At 43.2% G+C, this 26,213-nt stretch overlaps 1 protein-coding gene across 1 annotated transcript; it reads left to right on the forward strand.

Moving 5' to 3' along the window:
* Positions 1–10,393: 10,393 nt before the first annotated feature.
* On the forward strand, positions 10,394–24,586 carry vmo1b (vitelline membrane outer layer 1 homolog b; the record flags this gene model as incomplete). The annotated part of the gene is made up of 4 exons (XM_079561577.1): positions 10,394–10,600; positions 12,040–12,152; positions 17,634–17,937; positions 24,502–24,586. 4 exons carry the CDS (start codon positions 10,394–10,396, stop codon positions 24,502–24,504), a joined length of 627 nt encoding a protein of 208 aa, XP_079417703.1. The 3' UTR covers positions 24,505–24,586.
* Positions 24,587–26,213: the final 1,627 nt, after the last annotated feature.

Here is a 26,213-nt window from a genome sequence, read left to right on the forward strand (position 1 = left end):
TCAGCAGATGTTAAAAGCTCAAGGAAGTTTCATCTTTGTGAATGAGTTTTAACATTAGTATCAGTTCCTGTTTTTACTTTTAGCGGGTTCCTTGCTATCCCAGTGGGGGTCTTGCTTCTGGCAAAAGGAGATACAAAGGAGTGCCAGTCTGGAGAGGATGGAAGTCATCCATCTTGTTGATTAGATCCTAGGAGTTTAATTCTAAGTTCAGTCCCAAAGAATTCATTATGCTATGTCATTACTTGAGTAATAGCATCTTTGTAACTTCAAAAATATGACGGTAAACTTCTGAAGACGACCCGGTTCCTGATCACCTCTAAACATTTGTCATACGTTCTTAAACTCTGTACAGTTTGGGTAAGAGGGAAGGAGTGATTAAACTCACACCAGCTGTTCCCCTTATTTTGCTCTGCATGCCTGAGCTCTGAGGCAACACGTGGCCGTCCCAGGAGGAGAGCGCCCCCTACAGAAGACCAGGGCCCAGACAATGGTGAGCTGAAGAAACAACCTAAATGCAGGTACAAAGCGATGCTGCCCGCGACAGCCGCCACAGAACAAGGTCCACTGCAGCTGCGTGGAGCCCTGCCCCGGGTCCTGCACATGGGGGGGTTTGGTGACTCATCTGTCCCAGAGCTGAACTCAGAAAAGCTATCTTGTCGCTGCCCAGTCTGGTTACACACAGTACCCTCACGGGCCCATACTGTCACGCCCTATCCTCTCTCGCGATGTCCTAGCCCTCGCTAAAGGCCGCGCCATGTCCTAGCCCTCGGTAGTGCCCCGCGCGATGTCCTAGCCCTCGCTAAAGGCCGCGCGATGTCCTACCCCTCGCTAATGTCCCGCGCGATGTCCTACCCCTCACTAATGTCCCGCGCGATGTCCTACCCCTCACTAATGCCCCGTGCGATGTCCTAGCCCTCGCTAATGCCCCGCGCGGTTTCCGACCCCTCGCTAATTTACCCCATGCCGTCCCACCCTGGACTATAAGATCTCTACCAAACTGAGCTCAGTAAAAGCAAATTTTATGCCATTGATGTGAGAGAGCCGCCCCCCCCCCTACTCCTGTAACCACCATCCTGTCCTAATCCTCCCCCCCCCCTACTCCTGTAACCACCGTCCTGTCCTACACCTCCCCCCTCCCCCTACTCCTGTAACCACCGTCCTGTCCTAAACCTCCCCCCTCCCCCCTACTCCTGTAACCACCGTCCTGTCCTAATCCCCCCCCCCCCCTACTCCTGTGACCACCATCCTGTCCTAATCCTCCCCCAGCCCTCAAGTCCTACAACCACCGCCCTGTCCTAACACCGGCCCTGTCACACCAATGGCAGCAAATTTACCTCCCTGACGACTAAAGCTTTTCGTAGGGTCCGCTCGCCGCAGAGGCCCCTCCCACCCCACCGTGCGGGACCCCGGGGTCAGAGGCTTCCAGACGCAGCTGCAGGTCCTAGCTCTGTGGCCGCTGTCGTTCGAGCAGCATCGTCCTTGCACCTGCATTAAGTTGTTTCCTCAGCTCAACTTTGTCTGGGCCTTGGTCTCCTGTAGGGGGCGCTCTCCTCCTGGGATGGCCGCCTGGTGCCTCAGTGCTCAGGCCTGCGGAGGAAACCAACGGGAGCTGAGATGTGTGTTTATTCCTGAGAAGAATATTTTCATATTTTAGAAGACACAGTTTTCATTTGACCGAACAACGTTTACTATTAAAATAAGTTCAAGCACTTTACTTGAGTAAAAGCATCTTTGTAACTTCAAAAACAGACAGTTCCTGATCACCTCTAAACATTTGTCATACATTCTTACACTCTTACCGAAGCTATACAGAGTTTAAGAGGGAAGGAGTGATTAAACTCACACCAGCTGTTCCCCTTATTTTGCTCTGCAGGCCTGAGCTCTGAGGCGACAAGTGGCTGTCCCAGGAGGAGAGCGCCCCCTACAGGAGACCAGGGCCCAGACAACGTTGAGCTGAAGAAACAACCTAAACGCAGGTACAAAGCGATGCTGCCCGCGACAGCAGCCACAGAACGAGGTCCACTGCAGCTGCGTGGAGCCCTGCCCCGGGTCCTGCACATGGGGGGGTTTTGTGACTCATCTGTCCCAGAGCTGAACTCAGAAAAGCTAACTTGTCGCTGCCCAGTCCGGTTACACACAGAACCCTCACGCCCCATACTGTCACACCCTATCCTCTGTCGCGATGTCCTAGCCCTCGCTAAAGGCCGCGCCATGTCCTAGCCCTCGCTAAAGGCCGCGCGATGTCCTAGCCCTCGCTAAAGGCCGCGCGATGTCCTAGCCCTCGCTAAAGGCCGCGCAATGTCCTAGCCCTCGCTAAAGGCCGCGCGATGTCCTAGCCCTCGCTAAAGGCCGCGCAATGTCCTAGCCCTCGCTAAAGGCCGCGCGATGTCCTAGCCCTCGCTAAAGGCCGCGCGATGTCCTAGCCCTCGCTAAAGGCCGCGCGATGTCCTAGCCCTCGCTAAAGGCCGCGCGATGTCCTAGCCCTCGCTAAAGCCGCGCGATGTCCTAGCCCTCGCTAAAGGCCGCGCCATGTCCTACCCCTCGCTAAGGCCGCGCAATGTCCTAGCCCTCGCTAAAGGCCGCGCAATGTCCTAGCCCTCGCTAAAGGCCGCGCGATGTCCTAGCCCTCGCTAAAGGCCGCGCGATGTCCTAGCCCTCGCTAAAGGCCGCGCGATGTCCTACCCCTCGCTAAAGGCCGCGCGATGTCCTAGCCCTCGCTAAAGGCCGTGCGATGTCCTACCCCTCGCTAAAGGCCGCGCGATGTCCTACCCCTCGCTAAAGGCCGCGCGATGTCCTACCCCTCGCTAAAGGCCGCGCGATGTCCTAGCCCTCGCTAAAGGCCGCGCGATGTCCTACCCCTCGCTAATTTACCTCATGCCGTCCCATCCTGGACTATCAAATCTCTACCAAACTTAGCTCAGTAAAAGCAAATTTTATGCCATTGATGTGAGAGAACCGCCCCCCTACTCCTGTAACCACCGTCCTGTCCTAATCCCCCCCCCCCCCTACTCCTGTGACCACCATCCTGTCCTAATCCTCCCCCCGCCCTCAAGTCCTACAACCACTGACCTGTCCTAACACCGGCCCTGTCACACCAATGGCAGCAAATTTACCTCCCTGACGACCAATCAGCTTTTCGTAGGGTCCGCTCGCGGCAGAGGCCCCTCCCACCCCACCGTGCGGGACCTCGGGGTCAGAGGCTTCCAGACGCAGCTGCAGGTCCTTGCTCTGTGGCCGCTGTCGTTCGAGCAGCATCGTCCTTGCACCTGCATTAAGCTGTTTCCTCAGCTCAACGTTGTCTGGGCCCTGGTCTCCTGTAGGGGGCGCTCTCCTCCTGGGACGGCCGCCTGGTGCCTCAGTGCTCCGGCCTGCGGAGGAAACCAACGGGAGCTGAGATGTGTGTTTATCCCTGAGAAGAATATATTCATATTAGGAGACACAGTTTTCATTTGACTTAATAGTAAAAGTTATTGTAAAGTTTTGAGTTTTGAGTTTAAGTAATTTTGACCTATTTACATATTAATTTGTTGATGCTTAGGTCTTAGTGGCACCATTTCTACAACTGTCACTGAAGGATCGTTCAGAAATTGTCCTTGTTCTGGGGGAAAATCCCCAAATGTGAGCAAAGCGTGGTTATTGTGGCCTTCGCTCATTTTGGCGCTGTTCGCTGGCTCAAATGTTTGCTGGACGTTTTCTGCTCCTGAACCCTGTGTGTTCGTCGTCTGAGGGATTCATATTTCTGATGTTCTTTCAATTTCGATGATGAGATGCCTTTCATCCTCTTTTAACACGTTTAAGAGAAGCTCCTCACGTACTGCAGACTCTCGTGCGACGCTTTCAAAGTCTTGTAACTGTGACTTTCACACCAACGTCTTTCATTCTCAAATTGCGTCTCTGACGACTGTCGTTCTCTGGCATGAAAGAACGACAACCAGAGCCTGTCACGCTCCTGTCTCCATCTTTCTCTCTGAAGGAGACCTGATCTCTCCTCTCTCCACTGACGCTCTCTGTCATGGAGCTCCTGGATCTTTTGTTTGAGTTGGTCTTTTTCAGAAAACGCTTCAGCTCCTTCTGTAACACTGTCAGAAGTGTCTTGGGCGTTTTCCATTTTGCTAATGTCACAAATGTTTGTAAAAGTCGATCAAAAACTGTGAGAAAGTGCTGAGCGTTTGCTAAGACGGAGTCGCAATGTGAACTAAACCAACAGTTTGGCAGAAATGACCTGGACTCACCATAGCAACAGACACAGCATTCCATATGGAGCAGGAAGGAATGTGTCATGACACATTTTGGAATATGACCTAATGCTAGGTTACAAGGTAGATTCCACTTTCCCAGGTCAAAGGTCATGGTACATTACACCAACGTGGCTAAAACTGAAAATTGCAAATGGTCTCAACTTATAAAGCGCTTTTCACATTAGGCACTCAAAGCGCTTTACAGCAAGGATCATACGCTCATTCACACACCGATGTACGCAGACACTGGGGGCAATGTGTCCTGCCCAAGGACACAACGACAGTGTGCACTTTCAGGAGGTGGGATCGTGAGACGACCCGCTCTACCAGCTGCACCTCTGTCGCCCCTATAATAATGATTTCTCTCAAAACGTGCTCCATCTCAAAGCGCTAAAACTCAATTCAAATGAACACTGCATGAGTGCATCTAGCAGTTGTGGTAGGCCGGGCTATAAATAACACATTTCTTGGGGGAGGACCCCTAAACCCCCCTTCAGAGTACCCTCCCACACTTTCAATAGGTTCTGATGGCCATGTGGGGTGGTGCCAAACCCCCTCTGATCCATATGCAGCTCCTGATGTGCTCAGTCATGTAGATCGTAGACTTGCTTTTGGCTTAGAATTTAGTACGATTACGAGACACTATTGCCATGAAAAAGCCCCCCAGCTCAGGACCGACCAATGTCTCCCTCCAAAGTTTGGTGAAAAGTTGGCAGCCCTGCTAGTGATTCTTTCACTGTCAGTATGGTCTGCGTTTTGGCCCAGTTTTACATGAAATGCTCGTCAAACGTCTGTGCGTCAATGTTAGAATGAAATGATTATTCTGTCGTCATTCTGAGTAAATGCTCAGTGTTCTTACTTCTTTTAAATACTATCTGTCTATACTACTATCTATCTGGCGTGCTTCAAAATGCCTATTAAAGAATGGGAATTAAATTGAGGGAGTAACCCTTGGTTTTATTTATTGGCACATGACAAAAAGTAATTACTTCAAATGTGTTAGCATATAAACTTGGATTATAAAATTCCACAACTTGGGTCAACCTGGATATGTAGCAAACGTGTTTCAATTGTGTGCTTATTTATGCTGTATGTTTGAGATTAAGTAGGTCTAATCTTAACATATTTCAAAAGGAGCCTCAAGAAGGTGACTGTGAAGAAGAAATGGAGGAAAATTCGTAAAAACAGCCCCATTCATGACAAAACCGATGGTGGGCCCAGTGGAAGAGAGAGCTTGTCAGTGATGAGGTGGTGTAACGGTTTACTGTTTTTTGTTTTGTTTTTTTGCGTGCTTGCTAATATACATTATTTGTATTTTGTTCTCTGATAAAAGCTGAATTTCAACAAGTGGCTGTAACTGAACTGCTGGCTTCATTTCTGGCTTTGAGGACGTTTTTCCCCGACTGCTAGAGCTTCAATAATGTTCTAGCAATTCCTGGAACTCCTGGAATGGTGCCATGTAAAAATGTACGTATAGTGGGAAGTTAAGTTATCCTTTATTAATCTCTGAAGAGTAATTTGTTCTCTGCATTTGAGGGGGGGACAGGGATTCAAACCTCCAACCTTCCGATCACAAGACGCTGTCGCGGAGCTGTCGCTGGAGTGGTGCTGTGCCTGTCGCTGTTGCGGAGCTGTTGCTGGAGTGGAGCTGTGCCTGTCGCGAAGAGGAGCGTGACATTAAAGCAGGACCTGAAGACGCAGTGGCAGGGTGGAGAAGCCCTGCCTGGCGCTTAAGTGCCGCTACGGCCGAGTGCATTCAGTGCCTTTTGAGACTCTCCGTCCCGGCTGTTCTGCTCTGCTCTGTGTCCAGACTTCGTTGGCGGACCCGGCCTGGACAGGACGCTATGGGACTCTCCTTTTAGTTTAACTTTTTAATAGTGCCCTTAAACTAGCTATTTTAAACTTTGTTTTGTGGGTTTTTATCTTGTCAAATTTTATCTAAATTTCTTAATAAATTTTAAACTTTTTTTTAACTGTTTGCCTCTTTTTGGTCACACCAACCGCAATCACCACCAGTGTATTCCCCTACCAACAACTCGACCATTACATCTATACTCACCATTTAAGCCATAGACACAAACCCCTCCTGACATACGCACCACACACTCTCCTGTGACCTGAGGTGGCCCTCTCCAGCTGGACCCTGGGAACCTCCGCAGATGCTCCTGAAGCTTAGTAGCAAAACGGTCAAAACGAAGCCAAAGAGGAAAACCACGATGGCACGCTCTATAGCTATTGAATGAAATATTGTGGTAAAATTAAGTTAAAAGCATACATTTTATTACAACTTGCATTAAATCTATGTTTCTTTAGAACTCGTGATATGGCCTGTTATTTACTTAATAAATTCAATGATAATACGAAACATTCAGTAAAATACATTAATTAAATCAATCGTTATGTATAGCCCAATATTGTTGTCTCACAGGGCTTAGAGGTTAGGTTGATCTCACAATGGGATGGAAATAGTCAGAAAAAGTATGTGCAACCAAAGAAAAACATCATTTTCAAAGAAGTAATAGTAAATGATTGTATTATGTACAATTAATTGAGAGGAAGTTATGAAGAGTTTTATCCTCAGAGAAGTGTCTCCTGTTCAAGATGGTTTTCTGAGCAGATGTGTTGAAACAACTTTGTTCATGCTTTCATTTTCTCACAACGCTCAGCAATACTAAGGCGCATCGTCAAGTTATTGAGCATTTTATGTTTACATTGTTTTATTAAGGGGGCACTGCAGACAGATCTTTATATGGGATCTTCAAAAACAGTTTCATACTTTAAACTTTAAATTGTTTGTTCGTTTTTTCAGAATAATTTGCAACCCCCCAAAAAAGTTAATAAATAATATTTGACCTATTTTTTTTTTTTTATTGTTTCAGTTTGCACATCAGATAGATATTTTGAATTACTTTACACATAACACCTTATTTATGTAGGATATAATTGTAATAATAATGTGGAATTGGCTAAAATGTAAAAGTATATTTTTGTTTACTGCAAAAGTGTGTAATTTATGTTTTTAAAACATCTTTCCTCTTGGCCTACTGTCTCACCCTTTTAATATGATAGGTTATTTAATGTTATAAAAGCTCGCAGCCCCATATTCATGAGTTACTTCCTGTGATGTCATCGAGTTCACTCGTTCCAAAGTCCACACTCGTGAACTCCTCAAGTCTGCTCTCTGAGTCTGCACCCACAAGTCTGTACCCCAGAGTTCACAAGTACCGAGTCTGCACTCTGAGGGTGTATTCAGACCACAAAAGTCCAAGCTCCGCTTGTTTGTTCGTCTGCTGAGCTGTTTGTTTCTATTATGCCCATGGGACAAACTGTTGGTCTTGTTCCTCGACTCTTCATTAAAGCGTCTCGTACTTTCATTTAAGTTTGGCGAAGTTTTTTCCACTTTGACGCCGCAGCTGTTCAGAACACGCTCAAAGCCTCTGCTTCATTTTCTCGCTAAACACGCTGAACACAAACACATTTTTGTTTGTCTTTGCTAGCAGTTGGGTTTGTGCACATCTGCCCAAATATCCAGGAGGCTCAGGATGTGTCCGAATGTGTCGTCGTCCCCCCCCCAGAGATCACGTGACTAGCTATCAGTGACGTACCAGCGCACACAGATGTTATTGGTTTTTTTCGAAATGTTTTTTTTAGAGATGTTTATTGGAGTGGCTTATACAATTTATACTGTATTCGTTATTACGTATTAATGATTAATTGATTTTTCTTAAAGCAGTACTAAGTAACTCATCCCCCTAAAGGCCATAAGCGCAACTGCAGGTGTAGTAGAAAGTTACATTTTTTAATTTATTAATTGTCTTGGAGAGTAGACAGGAAGGGCGAGAGGGTTACTGTGCATCCAATTATACAATAGAAATATTTTTTTTCACTCAAACTTGGCTGTAAATACTGTTTAAAGTGACGTTAGCCCGCAGTTAGCTTTGCCCCTTCGTGATTCCATTAGTGTGTATTGCTTTCTCCGCACCGGTGGCAGTCAAGTTGTAAACATGGTTTTCTGGCCAGAGACACCAGGGGGAGATGAAAGACCCTCCAATCATCCCATAAACACTTGTATTACCCCCACAGGGACTACGAAACGGATTTATTAAGGTAAATAAGTTACTTAGTACTGCTTTAAATAAAATAAGAAAAATCAATTAATGAAATATCTGCATCTAGATTATTCAGAACGTGCCTTGATTTTCGTGCCACTTCTACCTACCCCTACAAAATGGCGTGACCACTATATAGTGCACTCTATAGGGAATAGTGTGGACATTCGGACACAGCCTCAGCGTCTCCTCGTTGCTCCAGGTCTGTCCACGGCTCATTGTAGCATCCATCCAGTATTAGCGTTAGCAGCAGCGAAGGGCTAGTCGATATCAATCTCTAACTATCAGCTGATACCGATATTTTTTTTTTATGTTGCATTAACAGCTGAACAAAACAGTCTTCTATATTCTGGCGTACATGACCACCAAAAAGAGCCATTTAACAAGACAGACGCTTTATAGCAAGTGCAAAAAGAAAAATTATTTCTGGGTACAACATATAAAGATCATAAAAATGCAGGATTGCTGGGTCAGGAAAAAAGACACACTGACTCTGCTTTTGCATGTGTGACTTATTTTGCACTTGAGCAAACACTTGGTAAATGACTCCCATAATCATGATTGTCAGTCAACATGGCTGCCAGATGAATGGTCTATTTTCACTTGTTGCAAATACTAGGCTAGCAGACTATCTACTCATCTGTCAACAAAACTAGCTGGACACTTTACATGCACGTTCTGTACATGAAAATGTAATATGCCTACCACGGCCAAAGGATGTGACGACATTGCGATCGCTCGTGTGGACAGGGAATGGTATGGCAGAGCCAGGCAAATGTCAGAGAGGAAAGAGGCAAGATTTGCCTCAAGTGTCAGAGAAATGTAGGCTAGTCAAACTATTCCACTGTCTCAAAAGCACAAACAAAGAATCAGGAAACCGTTTTCATTCATATCTTAATGCTTAGCAGCAACTGCGCAGATTTTAGTTTTTTCTACAGAATCGCGCAGCAGTGGCTCCGCCTGAAGAGCGTGCTTAGGTGTGTAGGCACCATTAAAGGCCCAGTCTCAATCTCCCCCTTTCCGCTTCCCCTCCGTTTTTTCGCATTCATTGAGACGAAGGCGTGTCCCAGTTCTTTTCAGCAGCGAGGCGTAGGGTTTACACCCCTCTAAACTGATGCAGACTCCAAACGGAGGGGTAGTTTGACACAACAATGGAACAAGCTGGAAAAATGAATCAATAAGCACTTTCACAACACTTATAAAGTTATAGAACTCGTTGTCCTTGACTTTGTTCTCTTTGTGCAATAATTAAAATAGTACATTGCTGTAAACGTGTGAATTCTACATTTCCACTTTGCTGCTGCTACACGTGACATTTTTCATGTTGCATTTAATTTTAACACTTTGGTACATCATCATTATTCTCATGACCCACTGCTTTCATGGTCCAGTGTCTAATTGCTGGATCAGCTTTTAGGAAGGGTGACATTGATCTACTTAACGCACGTGAGAGTCATTTAAATCTAAAAAAATTAAGCGGTTCATATTCTGGTATAGAGACAATTGGAGACATTATTTTTTCTTTGTGTTCTAATTAATCAAAATATACAAATAAGCTTCCATTCCATTACAAAATGAAAAAAACCTAGATCTCCATATCTATGTCAGTTGTAATGCTGATAAATCGAGGGCTGTCTCACTTCTTAGCCCTGTGTTATAAGTGGTAGGGGTAGAAAAGAGAATTGAGCCTAAATTGAAAAACTCTAGGGTCATAATTAGCCTAGAAACAATTCATCAGCAACATTTTGTTTCTGCCCGAGGAATCTAAATGAAGTGGATTTATTAATGTTACTTTTCTGAAAGAGTTGGACTAAAAGTTGATTCTTGTGTCACTAAAGTCCTCTCAGGTTATGCACTCATGAGATTTCCAGAATATCCTGACATAAACTCAGAGTTTTGTGGTCCGTCCTGCTGAAATATTTCCAAATTTAGCAGAGAAAATGTCCCCGAGCTGCAGCTGTGTGAAGTCTGTCAATGATTGGTGGAGAAAAGCGCTGTATACTTAAACCGCGGCACATGTGGAAGTCCAGAGCTTTCGAAGGAACCATGGCCCTGACCACGCTGACCGTCCTGACCGCCCTGCTGCTCTGCGCTCAGGCCCAGGAGAAGGTCTTCCTCCAGCGAGCAGGGATGGCTTTCAACTCCCGTAGCTACAGTTCTCTGCTCACAGTCACAAACGGGGAGCGCTTCGGCAACTGGACCTGGCCTGAGACGTGCCCGGAAAACTTTTTCGCCGTAGGCTTCAGTGTCAGGGTGAGGAATTAACCAATACAAGCTTTTATTTTACTGCATTTGTATATATACGTGAGCAATACCTCGAAAGTAATATCTTTACGGTGAGCTGACTCTTGACTCTGCAGGAGCCACGACGTCACCAGCTAGTTTTCATGGAGATTTTCTGCATTGGTTTGACTATAGTCAGATGTGGAGCTTAAAGGCCCTATACCCGATTTTATGCTGAAAGAGGAAACCACTATATTAAAATGTGGTGGTCTAAACTCATTCCAAACTTCTGAATTTTTCACAGAAACAAGTTTTTGAGCACATTTCTCAACTTACAGGGACGTTTTTCTGGGTTACCGTCACAGAAATGCAAGAAAATTAGACTGCAAGTTCATGAAATTGATACAAATATAAGATAATATAATATAATTAGATACAGTGTTTTTCCCCACAAATGTTTTTATGATATGGAGGACAAACAAATAAAATCAGGTAAAGTGCTTTTAAATAGTGAAGGGACTTAGCCACTTTTCCTACAACCAATACGTGTATGAGTACTTTAATTTGAGTATGTGCCGATACCGAATGCTGGTGCAAGTATACCTTCTTCAAACATCATTAGGTTTTAGACTGACTTGTTCATAGCGGATGGGTGAATTATTCATAATTTTTTTCTAAACCTTTATGCAGTGATTTGTTTCTTGGCTTCGCTCTCGTCATCCACCTCCGTATGACTGTTGGCCATATACCCCCATTCATTTTCCTGCAATAATAAGTATGAAGGACCCATGCACCTGTTCCCTGCACCTCGGTACAGTGCACTACATTGCGATTACAATAGGCCCTTGCAGCAGCAGGCCTCTGGGGCCTATTTAGATGTACAGACGGTTTAAGTAGGTATTAGAAGGGCCGTGTTTGAGAAAATGACAACATTTTCTATACTTTTCAAATATAATCCAACCTTAAATACTGTTGAGACTGTTCCTTGTTATTTCTGATTTGCCTCAGTTTGCAGTAGCCTCACCACAACTCCGTGGATTTGGCCATGTTTTTGCGAGCTCCCGCTAACTTGCAAACATTTTGGTTATTTTTGCTGCAGCAGCTAAATGTTGCTCAGTATAACATCTATTTTAAACGCCCTGACAAAATGTTAGTAGCTAGATCTGTTTTTGAGATTCCCTAAGGATTAAAAGCTGAGTGTCGCCAGACCCATCAGCAGCTAGTTAGCAACATTAGAACTGGAGGGTAAAGGGTACTGAGTAGTACACAGGGCCCAGATCAAATTCAAAAGTTCTTTGCAGCAGCAAAGTCTTTCCTAGAGCTGATGTTTGGCCATGTAACCCCAGAGTGTTACCATGGATACGCATGGCCCAGTTTCATCGGCACAGGACAAGTTTAATCTGCGCTCCGGGCGACAGTGGCCGCAGCCATTGCAAAAGTTTCTAATTGAAGTTGTTGCATGTGTGCAGGTGGAATCGAACCAATATGGAGCAGATGACACGGCTCTGAATGGTGTGAGGCTCATTTGTGCCAAAGACGAGAGCCGCAGCTTCCTTTACACCATCGAATCGCACTCCGGATAGTGAGTACCACACTCCAGATAGTGACTGTACTCCAGATAGTGACCACACTCCAGATAGTGACCACACTCCAGATAGTGACTGTACTCCAGATAGTGACCACACTCCAGATAGTGACCACACTCCAGATAGTGACCACACTCCAGATAGTGACCACACTCCAGATAGTGACCACACTCCAGATAGTGACTGTACTCCAGATAGTGACTGTACTCCAGATAGTGACCACACTCCAGATAGTGACTGTACTCCAGATAGTGACTGTACTCCAGATAGTGACCACACTCCAGATAGTGACCACACTCCAGATAGTGACCACACTCCAGATAGTGACCACACTCCAGATAGTGACTGTACTCCAGATAGTGACTGTACTCCAGATAGTGACCACACTCCAGATAGTGACTGTACTCCAGATAGTGACCACACTCCAGATAGTGACCACACTCCAGATAGTGACTGTACTCCAGATAGTGACCACACTCCAGATAGTGACCACACTCCAGATAGTGACCACACTCCAGATAGTGACCACACTCCAGATAGTGACTGTACTCCAGATAGTGACCACACTCCAGATAGTGACCACACTCCAGATAGTGACCACACTCCAGATAGTGACCACACTCCAGATAGTGACCACACTCCAGATAGTGACTGTACTCCAGATAGTGACCGCACTCCAGATAGTGACTGCACTTTAGATAGTGACCGCACTCCAGATAGTGACTGCACTTTGGATTGTGACTGCACTTTGGATAGTGACCGCACTCCAGCTAGTGACCGCACTTTAGATAGTGACCGTAATTTGTCTGTCCTGGAGAAAGGCCTCAGTCAGTGGGCGCAAGCTTTGACTGCTAGCTAATCCATGTCAGCAGACAAAGACATGTCACAGTGGCTTTTTCTCAACGTCCAGGATCCTTCCTCCGTTGTCCACTTCGTTGATGTCCTCGAGGGTGGGCTCCTCCAAAACCGAGCCGAGTGTCCTTTTACTGCTGCATTTGAGCTCAATTGGAACAGCCTCCAGAACAAGCAGCTGTGTCATGTCACGTGTCAAATCATGTGATTAAATATCAAATTATGCTTACAAAAACAACTGTTTTATGAATTAAAGCTGTTCATGTAAGAGGGGGGCTGTGGAGGTGTTGGAACAAATAAAAACGTTATACTAAAAGTCCAAGTGGGCTATAAAATGATAAAACTGCAATACTAAAAAGGGCACCGTCCACGGTAAAGTGCGGTGTACAAGCAGGTACGTCCTCCTACTCCCTCCTGGTCCAGGGCAGTAGATCCCTCTGGTCACACGCACACGGGGCCCCTGAAATGCAAAGCAGCACAGAGGTCTGAGACTACGGGGCCTTAGGCTATGATGGTGGAGTGTTGCGACAATATTTACACATAAGGCAGAGTTATCCTCTGCGCCTGCGTGTTTTCAGCGTCACAGCACTCCTTCACTCAGTCTCGATCCCTCCCGGCTGGCTCCCGTCCTCCACACGCTGAGACACCTACATGGATACAACTAGCGGCAGTCAAATGTTCTAACCAGTAGTATTCTCGATCTAGCTTTATCCGACAAGTGCTACTACGTTCCCAAAAGCTCCTTTTCCATTTACAGGCGCGTGTCGGCCGAATGGCTCTTTCACCTGCTTTGTCGATCTTTTCCACAGCGAAGGCCAGGGCCAAACTGGTCTGACCAGGTGTATGTTTTGGGACCGACCTCTGGCTGTGTCTGATGTGACGTGAACAGACTCTGGCCTCTGATTGGCAATGAGAGAGTGGACAGCCCTCACGATTGACACGCAGGTCATACGGATTTAATATTTCACAACATCATATGGTTGTTCTAAAAGGGGATTTTGCCGATATTAGCATTTAGTCGCTGTTTGCGCATCATTAGCTGATGTTAGCATATTATTTGCATGTAGCTTACCTTCATAGTTGTATTTAGCGGTTTCTTTTCTGTTTTAATACAGCTTGGCTCCTCTGAATGATTCTATAAGTCCCACCAGAGGGCAGCATTTGTCCACATTGGTTCTCATCCTTCCTCCGTCTCGTTGCCCCGTGCTTACTTTGTTTGTACCCCGTTCCCGCCAGACACAGGTGTGCTGATTGTTGCGTCAGGGGTTGGGGTGAAAAGTCTTGTGATGACATCAGGTGGTATAAGCATGTGACTCTAACTTTATTGATAGTTTTAAAGTACACTGCAAAGATAAAACACACTAAAAACACAGCACACAATAAAAACAAAATAAAATGCAATGTCACTTGTGCTGGATCACATTCAAACAGTAACACATCCAACCAAAATGGTTGAAACATTTTGGGCTGTATGATACAGGGAACTTCAGTAACATGCTGAAGCTAATTCTGCAGACATGTTTGTGACAGAGTACAGCTGTGAACTAATTTATGCTGATGTTACAAAACTGAACTAAGAAATGTAGTGGTGTGTGAGGAATAGCTGAATGAATGACACAGGGCCTGCCTTTGGCCACAGCTGTAGACAGTGTTAAATAGTTCATATTATTTCTGTGTGTTTTCCAAACTTACCATTGCACTGGATTTGACTGTGAATGGCCTTATACTTCACAGAAATATTGTGATGTTGATTATTTGTGTGTGGAAGCCCTGGGCTTGTATTTGTCTGATAGTTGTTTATAATTTACAGGTGTTTTTTTTTTTATTATAATTTTTTTTTACTGTGCCGTGATTTGAATTAGTGTAAAACATATAGAAACCATGGGACTTGGACTTGACTTGGACTTGTGGTCAGAGACTTGGACTTGACTTGGACTTGTGGTCAGAGACTTGGCCCTTGATGTGGACTTGTGGTCAGAGACCACGTAACAGGGGCTCTGGAAGTCCATTATGTTTTTCCTTTATCCTGTATCCTGGTGAATTCTATATGATAAAAAGATGTATTTAGCTGTTTCCTTTCCTGTCGGATATTTCAAGCTTAAAAATATGTTTTTCTTCTTTTGTGTTATATTTAGATATTCAATAAATATCCATGTTTAATATCAAAGATTGATTCAATGTAGCAATTTCTTGACAAAAAATATAACATTTAACGCTAAGGGCTGGTGATTTAAAAATAAAAACAAGTTTTCTGAACTTGAAAACAGAACTGTCTATATCAGTGTTTCTCAAACTGTGAAAAATATCAGGGTGATTAATTTATTTAATTGAGACTTTAAGGCCTGGCACTACAGATGAATAGGGAAAAAATGTAATTAAGTTTTATTAATTTGAAACTTTTGTATTGTAGGATTTCTATCATTTCATATTTTCATTTAAAAATAAGGCATTTTCTGTGAAAATTAACCTATATTTTCAGTGACAAAAAACAAACAAAATAATGAATGGATTTAAATGTATGGTTTTATTTTGTTGATATATTAGCTACAAAGATTTATTCAGAAGTAATTTCTGACAACTAACCCTAACCCATTTTAGGGATAGGTTTGCCTGAGTCCTCCTAGGAACGCCCCCACCTCCTGGAGACATGGATGGTATCGTGTCTTAGGGCTCTATGAATCACTGACATTAATCTCAGAGACCTGGGATGATTAGTTTTCAGGTTAAACCCAGTTAAGGAAAAAACTACTGAAAAAGGGTGTTCCACTTTATTATGCAGATCATCATTTTCAAGCAATATGGGAAAGAAAAAAGGTCTTTCTGCTGATGAAAAGCGTGAAATAGTTGAATGCCTTGGTCTAGGTATGAAAACCTTTGATATTTCATGAAAGATTAAGCATAATCATCATACTGATAAGATACAGTGCCTCTCGAAAGTATTCATACACCTTGAACTTATGCACATTTTGTCATGTTTACAACCCTAAACATAAAGATTTTATTTTGATTTTTTTACTGAACGTTCACACACAAGTAACAGACAACTGTGAAGTGAAAGCAACATGATACATCAAAAAATAGAAAAGTGAAAAGTGGGGCGTGCATAAGTATTCATACAGCATGAATGAATTGAATGAATGTATTGAAACGATGAGTTGCATAATAATTTGGAACAGTGGATTTTGAGGTTTTTACTATATTTATTTTTGAAAAAAATACTGTTATCACTAGGATTTTTTTTCCACCACATTTAAATGATCCTCTACCAGTCTCTACCGACTCTCACTTGAGTTGACAATTTAGAAAATCTTAGAAAAATGTAATTTGCATAATCATTTGGAACGCAGTGTACATACAACTTTGGGAAAGAAGTGAAAGGTATAACCTCGAGTTAAACATCTCTGCCCTGTGTGGTGGATGGTGCCTCTGGTACTGAGAACATTTTAGAACTGTGGCGGCAGCATTACCGCAGTTTGTTTAATTGTGTTCCGAATGAATCCTATACTATGAATAATGTTGACGTCAATACGACAAATGAGGTCTTTAAGGCAATAACCAACTTGTCTAATAACACAAGTACAGGATTGGATGGTATCTCTACTGAGTATCTTTGCTAGTATGAGGCTTGTCCCACTGCTTTCTATCTGTTTTACTGCTTTTCTTGTGTACGGTTTTATACCAGACTCCATGTTAGCTGTGTTATTGGTTCCAGTCATTAAAAACAAAACTGGGAAGCTTGGCTGTTCAGATAACTACAGACCGATAGCCTTGGCTAGCATAGTGTCCAAAATGATTGAAACTGTCCTTTTGGACAGGATTTTAAAACTTGTGAGATCCACAGATAACCAGTTTAGATTTAAAAAGGTTTACCCAGTTATGTTATGCGTTTTTTAGCATACTGGTACTCAGCAAACAGTGCAAATGAAATGGGGGAACCGTGTATCTGGCCCCTTTACAGTGAGCAATGGGGTCGACAGGGGGGTGTTCAATCCCCAGTGTTATTTAACCTGTATTTAGATGAACTGTCGACTAAACTCAGAGCCTGTAACACTGGCTGTGTCTCTGGAAATACTGTTCTGAATCATCTTTTGTATGCAGACGATTTAGTCGTGTTTAGTCCAAGTGCGGCTGGTTTACAGCAGCTCCTCAGTGTCATGTTCCAGACCATAGGTTGAGCAGATAAAGTACAATAGTTTGAAGAGTATGGTTATGATTTGTAAAACCAAGGAAGACATGACTTTTCCAAACTTTAATTTGTGTAATGATGTTTTGCATGTTGTCACCAAAGTGAAGTACCTTGGGCGGGTGGGTCTTGAGCCTACTTTTAAAAACATGAACGTTCTCTGCAGCCCTGAGCAGCTCCTCATAGCTGAACATCTGAGTATTTCTAATACATACTATGATATTGAAGACCTGCGCACCACTTTGTTTGTGTCCTACTCACGCCATAACTGACACACACAACAAACCTTGGCTGGGAATGAACCATTATGAGACGACTGATTTGGGTGAATTCTTTTGAGACTATAATATACTTTCTATGCAACTTTGAGCAATGTGGTTCTAGGTTAAATTCTGTGTTGATGGGTTGTTTATACATGAATGACTTGTTTCTCTGTCCTTAGTTTTGGTGACTGGTCCACGACTCAGTACTGCCCCTCCGGAGTTCTCAGCTCCTTTCAGCTCCGTGTGGAGCCGCACCAGGGGCTGTTCGGCGATGACACAGCCGTCAACAACATCCGCTTCCGCTGCAGCAGCCACCCTACGCTGGAGGGCCCTGGGACGTCCTGGGGAGAGTACGGACACTGGAGCCAGGAGTGTGAAGGTGGCATCTGCGGCGTGGAGACTAAGATGGAGGAGTACCAGTGGGGTCTGGACGACTCCACCCTAAACGACGTGCGCTTCCACTGCTGCGCCAAGAGCCCACAGGTGAGGCCATGCTTGTGTATCGGAGACGTGCACAGATGGAGCCCAGGTGGTGCTCAAGTACCTGCCCCTTTGCCCTGTGCCCTTTTAAGTGCCCTTCTCATGACCACAGCTTATTTTTTCTTCCCAAAAATAAGTATTATTTATTTTATTTTCATTAATATTGCCCTACAAAGCCAATATGTGCTGAAAATACAGTTTCAATGCTCAACTTCTTTCAGAACTGCTTTTACCTTATGAACCTTCACGCCCCTTCGCTCCTCCGGCAGGGGTCTCCTAGTTATTCCTAAAGTCAACAAAAAGACTCATGGTGAGGCATCTTTCCAATATTACGGCCCTCGCCTCTGGAACGACCTGAGGAGGAGCTCAGGGCTGCAGATATATAATATATAAAATATAATATATATGGGAGGTTGTGCCAGGCGTATTGTTTTAAATGTTGTAATCTGTAAAGTACTTTGTGATGCCTTTCGGTATGAAAAGCGCTTCATAAATAAAGTTTGATTGATAAGACGCTCCTCAGCCTCCCCGGTAAGGTCTACTCCAGGGTGCTGGAGAGGAGGATCCGGCCGATAGTTGAACCTTGGATCCAGGAGGAACAATGCGGTTTTCGTCCTGGTCGTGGCACACTGGACCAGCTCTATACCCTTCATCGAGTGCTCGAGGGTTCGTGGGAGTTCGCCCAACCAGTCCACATGTGTTTTGTGGATCTGGAGAAAGCGTTCGACCGTGTCCCTCGTGGTGCCCTGTGGGGGGTGCTCCGGGAGTATGGGGTCCGGGGCCCCCTGCTAAGGGCTGTCCGTTCCCTGCATGACCGCAACAGGAGCTTGGTTCGCATTGCCGGCAGTAAGTCAGACCTGTTCCCGGTGCGTGTTGGTCTCCGCCAGGGCTGCCCTTTGTCACCGGTTCTGTTCACTACTTTTATGGACAGAATTTCTAGGCGCAGCCAGGGGCCGGAGGGTGTCCGGTTTGGGAGCCTCAGGATCTCATCTCTGCTGTTTGCGGATGATGTTGTTCTGTTGGCTTCAACGAACCAGGACCTTCAGCTGCTCTGGGGCGGTTTGCAGCCGAGTGTGTAGCGGCCGGGATGAGGATCAGCACCTCCCAATCTGAGGCCATGGTTCTCCACCGGAAAAAGGTGGTTTCCCCTCTTCAGGTCGGTGGGAAGTCCTTACCTCAAGTGGAGGAGTTCAAGTATCTCGGGGTCTTGTTCACGAGTGGGGGACGGATGGAGCGTGAGATCGACAGACGGATCGGTGCGGCGTCAGCAGTGATGCGGTCGCTGTATCAGTCTGTCGTGGTGAAGAGGGAGCTGAGTCGGGGCAAAGCTCTCGATTTACCGATCGATCTACGTTCCCGCCCTCACCTATGGTCATGAGATTTGGGTAATGACCGAAAGGACAAGATCGCGAATACAAGCGGCCGAAATGAGTTTCCTTCACAGGGTGGCTGGGCGCACACCTTTGAGATCGGGTGAGGAGCTCAGTTACCCGGGAGGAGCTCGGAGTAGAGTCGCTGCTCCTCAACGTCGAAAGGAGCCAGCTGAGGTGGCATGTCCTAGTGGGACAAGGCCTCGTGGAAGACCCAGGACACGGTGGTGGGACTATGTCTCCGAGCTGGCCTGGTGTCGCCTCGGGGTCCCCCCAGAACAGCTAGAGGAGGTGTGTGTGGATCGGGAAGTCTGGGCATCTCTGCTGAGACTGCTGCCCCCGCGACCCGGCCCCGGATAAAGCGGAAGAAAATGGATGGATGGATGGATGGATGATAAGACGCAGGAGTAAAGTAAACAGCACATTTGATCAACTTCGTGAACAAACTTGTGCAGCAAGACTGGATTATTTTGGGAATGGAAACAAAAGGTCCGATCGTATGAGGACGTCAGTGCTGCGTGTCAAGAACGTCCGGACCGTGTCAGAATCGCTAAAGTTACTGACTTTCTACCGCTGTTTGTTGCACTATAAAATGGATTTAAAATGAGCTCTATTACAGAGGCTAAGTCAGGGCAGAGTGTAGACCAGGGCCAGAGGAGACAGGAAGGTGAGGAGAGGGAAGGGTGGGGAGGGGAGGTGCCCCTGTGAGGGGGAGCACAGCAAAAGGAACAGCCCAGTGAATTATTATTATTATTTAAGACTTATTATTGTTTTTTATATGGTTAAAACAAAGACATGGACAGACCAGATGTATGTTTTAAGTGTATAAAACCTTTGCATTTATGATGAGTATTAATACTAATAAATAATGCAGAGTCTTGACAGACTTTATAGGATGAGGGTAGGACTAACTAGTTATTAGGTCCACATCATGGAACATTGTATTGTGCATGTTATATTAAATATCGATGTCAGTGGCAGTGTGAAATCGTGATTTATGTATTTTTTCGACTGGAGGACAGGAGTGCCTTTTTTCATGGTTGAGCCTCTCAAAATGTCTGTGTCACTGTCATGTATGGTATGTGGACACAGCCGAGCATTTAAACTGTATCAGCTACAGGGCAGAGCAGGGTAAAGGGATCTACTATTTGCTTTGGTGGCTGTTGTGAACATTAACTCATTTTATAATTCCATTCAAACTTGCGTACAGCGAAATCAGAGCTTGAAAACTATTTCAATAAAAAAAATCTTAACAGATCAAGTTATATTTTAACATAGGAGCCCTTCTTTGAGCAGCTTCAAAATGTTTAAATCCATTAAACTTGTGAGTTTTTGGACAGTTTCTGCTTGGATTTCTTTGCAGGATGTCAGCATAGCCAACCAGAGCTGCTGTTTGGATGAAAACTGCCTCCCACACTCATAGAAGTTTTTTTTGTTGAGGCTCCAAAGGTTCTCAATAGGGTTGAGGTCAGGGGAGGAGGGGGTCCACATCATGAGTTTCTCTCCTTTTATGCCCCTAGCAGCCAGTGATGCAGAGGTATTCTTTACAGTATGACATGGTGGGTTGTCATGCATGAAGATGATCTTGTTAGGGAAAGCACGGCTCTTCTTTTTGTAGCATAGAAGACAGTGGTCAGTCAGAAACTCCACATAAACAATATTTGAGCTGAACAGAATCAATTCTGTGGGGGGAAATGGCTGAAATTCTGTATTTTTACAACTCAAATTTAACAAAAAATAAATCATTAAATTCAAGCTGGCTGAACTTAAAATAATAATGTTTTCTTGTTTTATATAATTGAGTTGGTAAACTAAGAAATGTACAACGAATCAACACAATTTGATACAAAAAAAAAAAGTATCGCAAAAGGTTGTGGCAATTGTATTTGGTTGAGCCAGTGAATTATTTCTACATGCAGGAAGTACTTAAGTTATGAGAATTGTTTTAAAGAGGTGGCGTCGTGAGACTGACCCATCCACATTCTTGGTTTTTTCGGTCATTACCCAGATCTCATAACTATGGGGTGGGAACGTAGATGGATTGGTAAATCGAGAGCTTTGCTCCAGACTTGGCTCCCTCTTCACAACAGTCCCATACAGTGACCGATCCGTCTGTCCATCTTACCTTCTAGCCTTTTTGGTGGAGAACCATGGCTTCGGATTTGGAGCTGATCTTCATCCCAGTCGCTTCACACTCGGTGGCAAACCGCCCCAGTGCACACGCTAGGGCTCAATCATTTATTGATTGACTGCGGAATCCTTCCGCAGTCAATAAATGGTTTTCACGTTCTTTATTATTATTATTATAGTATTTTTTTCCAAATTTTCTGCAGCTTTCACAACTTTCACAATTTCAGCGATTTCCACAAGTTATACATCAAAACGTTCAGCATGTTGGAGAGAATCCTGCTATTACTTTTGGGAATTCTGCAACTTCCGGTTTTTCCGCAATCGGCCGATATTCGGCCGATTTTTCCTATTCGTTATAATGGGGCTCCCGCAAATTCACAGATTCTGCAGTTTTTTCCACAGTTTCAGCAATTTCTGCAGTTTGTGCTTGTTCAGCTTCCACAACTTGTCAGTTTTCTGAAAAAATTAGAGTTCTACAGTTTTCCAGTTTTTTTCTACGGGCTTGGGAATTCTGCCATTGATTTGTATGGGGAATTCTGCCCATTCATTTTAATAGGATTTCTGATACAGTGAAGTCTGTGAGTGATTTAAACAGTTTATACAATGTTAAGACTTTATACAATGTCAAGTTTCTGCAATTTCAACAGTTTTTACAGTTTCTGCAACAAAATAGGGATTTTTGCAATTACAACACAATTATGCAACTAAATAGGGATTTTCACAATAAAAGCACTATAATGCAACTTAATAGGGATTTTCACAATAAAAGCACTATAATGCAACTTAATTGGGATTTTCGCATATAAAGCACTATAATGCAACTTAATAGGGATTTTCACAATAAAAGCACTATAATGCAACTTAATAGGGATTTTCACAATAAAAGCACTATAATGCAACTTAATAGGGATTTTCACAATAAAAGCACTATAATGCAACTAAATAGGGATTTTCACATATAAAGCACTATAATGCAACTAAATAGGGATTTTCACATATAAAGCACTATAATGCAACTTAATAGGGATTTTCACATATAAAGCACTATAATGCAACTTAATAGGGATTTTCACAATAAAAGCACTATAATGCAACTAAATAGGGATTTTCACATATAAAGCACTATAATGCAACTTAATAGGGATTTTCACAATAAAAGCACTATAATGCAACTTAATAGGGATTTTCACATGTAAAGCACTATAATGCAACTTAATAGGGATTTTCACATATAAAGCAGTATAATGCAACTTAATAGGGATTTTCACATATAAAGCAGTATAATGCAACTTAATAGGGATTTTCACAATAAAAGCACTATAATGCAACTTAATAGGGATTTTCACATGTAAAGCACTATAATGCAACTTAATAGGGATTTTCACATGTAAAGCACTATAATGCAACTTAATAGGGATTTTCACATATAAAGCAGTATAATGCAACTTAATAGGGATTTTCACAATAAAAGCACTATAATGCAACTTAATAGGGATTTTCACAATAAAAGCACTATAATGCAACTTAATAGGGATTTTCACATGTAAAGCACTATAATGCAACTTAATAGGGATTTTCACAATAAAAGCACTATAATGCAACTAAATGAGGATTTTCACGATAAAAGCACTCTTATGCAATTATGAATTTTTTCACAATTTTTATGCATTTTTTGCCATTTCTGCATTAGTAGCCTAGGATTCCGCAGTCAATCGCAATTGCGCAGCAATTGCAAAATTTTCTAGTTGCATTTGCAATTTTATCACAATATTTCTAAATTTTATTTCCAAATCGCAGAGGCACGTGATTTTTGGCTTATGTCAGCTGATGGCTTTGTCCACAGATTCAGATCTGGAGCAGCGACAGATGGCGGCGCACAACCACCATGTGCTTTAGTTGATTTTCTCAGTCTCAATCGTGCACGTACTGTGAAAATATCAGTGTTTATAATAAAGCCTTCGGGAAGGACTAAGTTTATTCTCAGTAAGCTTCGAGTGAGCTTTGAGATTCATAGGTGACTGTTTTTGGATAATGACAAGAACTTAATTATTTCACAGCACTAAGACACACTTAAGAGCAAATAGCAAGACATGCAGACATGATTTAGGCTATTCCCATTTTTGTAAACAATAGAAAAGACTTCTGGCTTTTAAAATTATATATATATATATATATATATATATATAAAAACTCTTCCTCTCCCTCCACGGGCGGTCTCTTTTTCCTCTACCAGAGGCCTGGGAGCTTGAGGGTTCTGCGCAGTATCTTTGCTGTTCCTAGAACTGCACTTTTCTGGACCGAGATGTCTGATGTATTTCCTGGGATCTGCTGGAGCCACTCCTCCAGTTTGGGGGTCACTGCCCCGAGTGCCCCAACGACCACGGGCACCACTGATGCCTTCACCTTCCAGGTTTTCTCCAGCTCTTCTCTGAGCCCCTGGTATTTCTCTAGTTTCTCGTGTTCCTTTTTCCTGATGTTGAAGTCGCTTGGTATTGCTATGTCGACCACAACGGCTTTCCTCTGCTCTTTGTCCACCACCACAATGTCCGGTTGGTTCATTACCATTCTGTCCATCTGTATCTGGAAGTCCCACAGGATCTTGGCTCGGTCATTCTCGACCACCTTTGGAGGTGTTTCCCACTTTGACCTTGGGGTTTCCAGCCCATACTCTGCACAGATGTTCCTGTACACTATACCAGCCACTTGGTTATGGCGTTCCATGTAAGCTTTCCCTGCCAGCATATATATATATATATATATATATATATTATATATATATATATATATATATATATATATATATATATATTATATATATATACATATATACAATTATTTTCAGGGTTTCAAGTAGGCCTAATTTAGTATCTATACTTATTTCTCATCAATACCAAGCTTATTATCAACTAAACTTAAAATCGCTTATTAACAAAGCGATTTTAAAATAGAGCTTTAAAAAAAAAAATCAGCCCTAGTTCACACTTGAAGTCCTGGACAACAGAGTTAACAGACATGTGGAACTACGCCATTCCTGGATATTTCTGACCATGTGTTCTTGTGTTGACAGTGATGACCGGACCGTGCTGATGTGGAGGCGGAGCTTCTGATGCCTGCTCTCATTTGCTTTCAAATAATAAAGTCTGTCCATGATTGAACTTGATTTCTATTTTTCTTTCGCAAGTATTAATACAAACCTAAAAATGAAGAGGGGGGCAATTGTTGTCTTGTTTCCAGGATGAACACTTGGTTTGGCGTTTCTGTACTGTTTACAAAGCTCTCTGCCACCACCTAGTGGTTGCATTACACTAGTCCATATTATTCACAGAAAGATGTATCTGAACTTCAAGTTGTGGTGGTGATAGAAGTTCAGAGAAAAGACCATGGAGAGAGGTTCCATTAAAGGGGGGGTATTATGCAAAATTGACTTTTTCAAGCTTTACATCATAATATTATGCCATTCCCTCATTAAAAACAACAAACAACAAAAAGAGACAGAGGCCTATTTCAAGACATTCGCTACAGCCATTTTGAGAGAGCAATTTTATACAAGGCAGTTATTCTAATTTACTGCATTTACAAACCAACAGAAGGTTTCGTCATCATTGTAGTGTGCTATAGACTGGTGCTATGTGATTGAAATAAGCATAATACCCCCTCTTTAAGAACTTTGTGGGAGAATCTGTTTTCAGATTTCTTAAAACATTTTTGTATTACAGTATTATGTAGCTGCAGGATACAAAATTTGTTTGTACATTTCTGTCCCATTGATTCTCAATTCTCAAACTTCCATGAGCAGTTTATTTTCTATTCAATTTATTTAACCTTGCTGTAGTAATCAAATTATTTTCTTGTAGCAGAGTAAAGTAGCTGCAGGATAGATCTATCGGCACCATAGATCTATATTGTAAATACAGAAAAACAGATCATGTGCCCGTTATGTGTCATAATATAGAGCATTTCCTCTGGAGCCAACCAGGAAGTTGGAGGCTATATTAGCATCGTGTTAGCATTAGCGATCGGTCTTATTCACGTCTCAACTGTCTCGCTATGAACTCCGGCTGAGAAGAGCTAATGAACTCAAGTGAACTATCAGGATGTGAGGAGGGACCGTGAGAGCTAGAAACGAGTTTAGGCAACAGCTGAGAGATTCTACTCAAGAAACTTTGACTTTCACAGTTTGATTCAGGTTCAATATGATCCAATCAGAGAGAGAGAGAGAGAGAGAGAGAGTGTTTGACCTGAAAACAAGAACAAACTCAATCTGTAAATACACAACCAGTTTTAATGAACTGCTCAGATGATTAAAAAACAATTGGTTATAAGCAAAGTGCCAATCCACAACTTATGAGTCAAAGGAAACAGCTAAAGCAGATCAGAAATGTACAGAACATTCAGTCTTTAACCACAAACTCTCACAACTGTACTTCCAACAGTATTCAACAATACTGTATACTTCTCCAGTGTAACAGTAACAATACTACAGTCTGGGACTGTAAACGTTTCATCAATGTGCAAAACATACTTATATTAGTTTAAATAACAAGCACAACTATGGATTAACGTCCATATTCAGTCAGGAGCAAAGAGACATCTTCACAGCTCAGATGAGGCCTGGCACAATAATGATGGTTCAACTAATGACAGCTGATTTTTGGGATCAATAATCATATTCAGTACATTTAGTTGCATTTTTACACATTTTTTGTTCTATTTTTGTAACAATAAAACAACTTTAATAAAGTAAAAAGTGTTTCATTGTGTTTCTTGCAGCTCATGTGT

Source organism: Gobius niger (assembly GCF_951799975.1).
Source record: "Gobius niger genome assembly, chromosome: 8".
Lineage (NCBI taxonomy): Eukaryota > Metazoa > Chordata > Actinopteri > Gobiiformes > Gobiidae > Gobius > Gobius niger.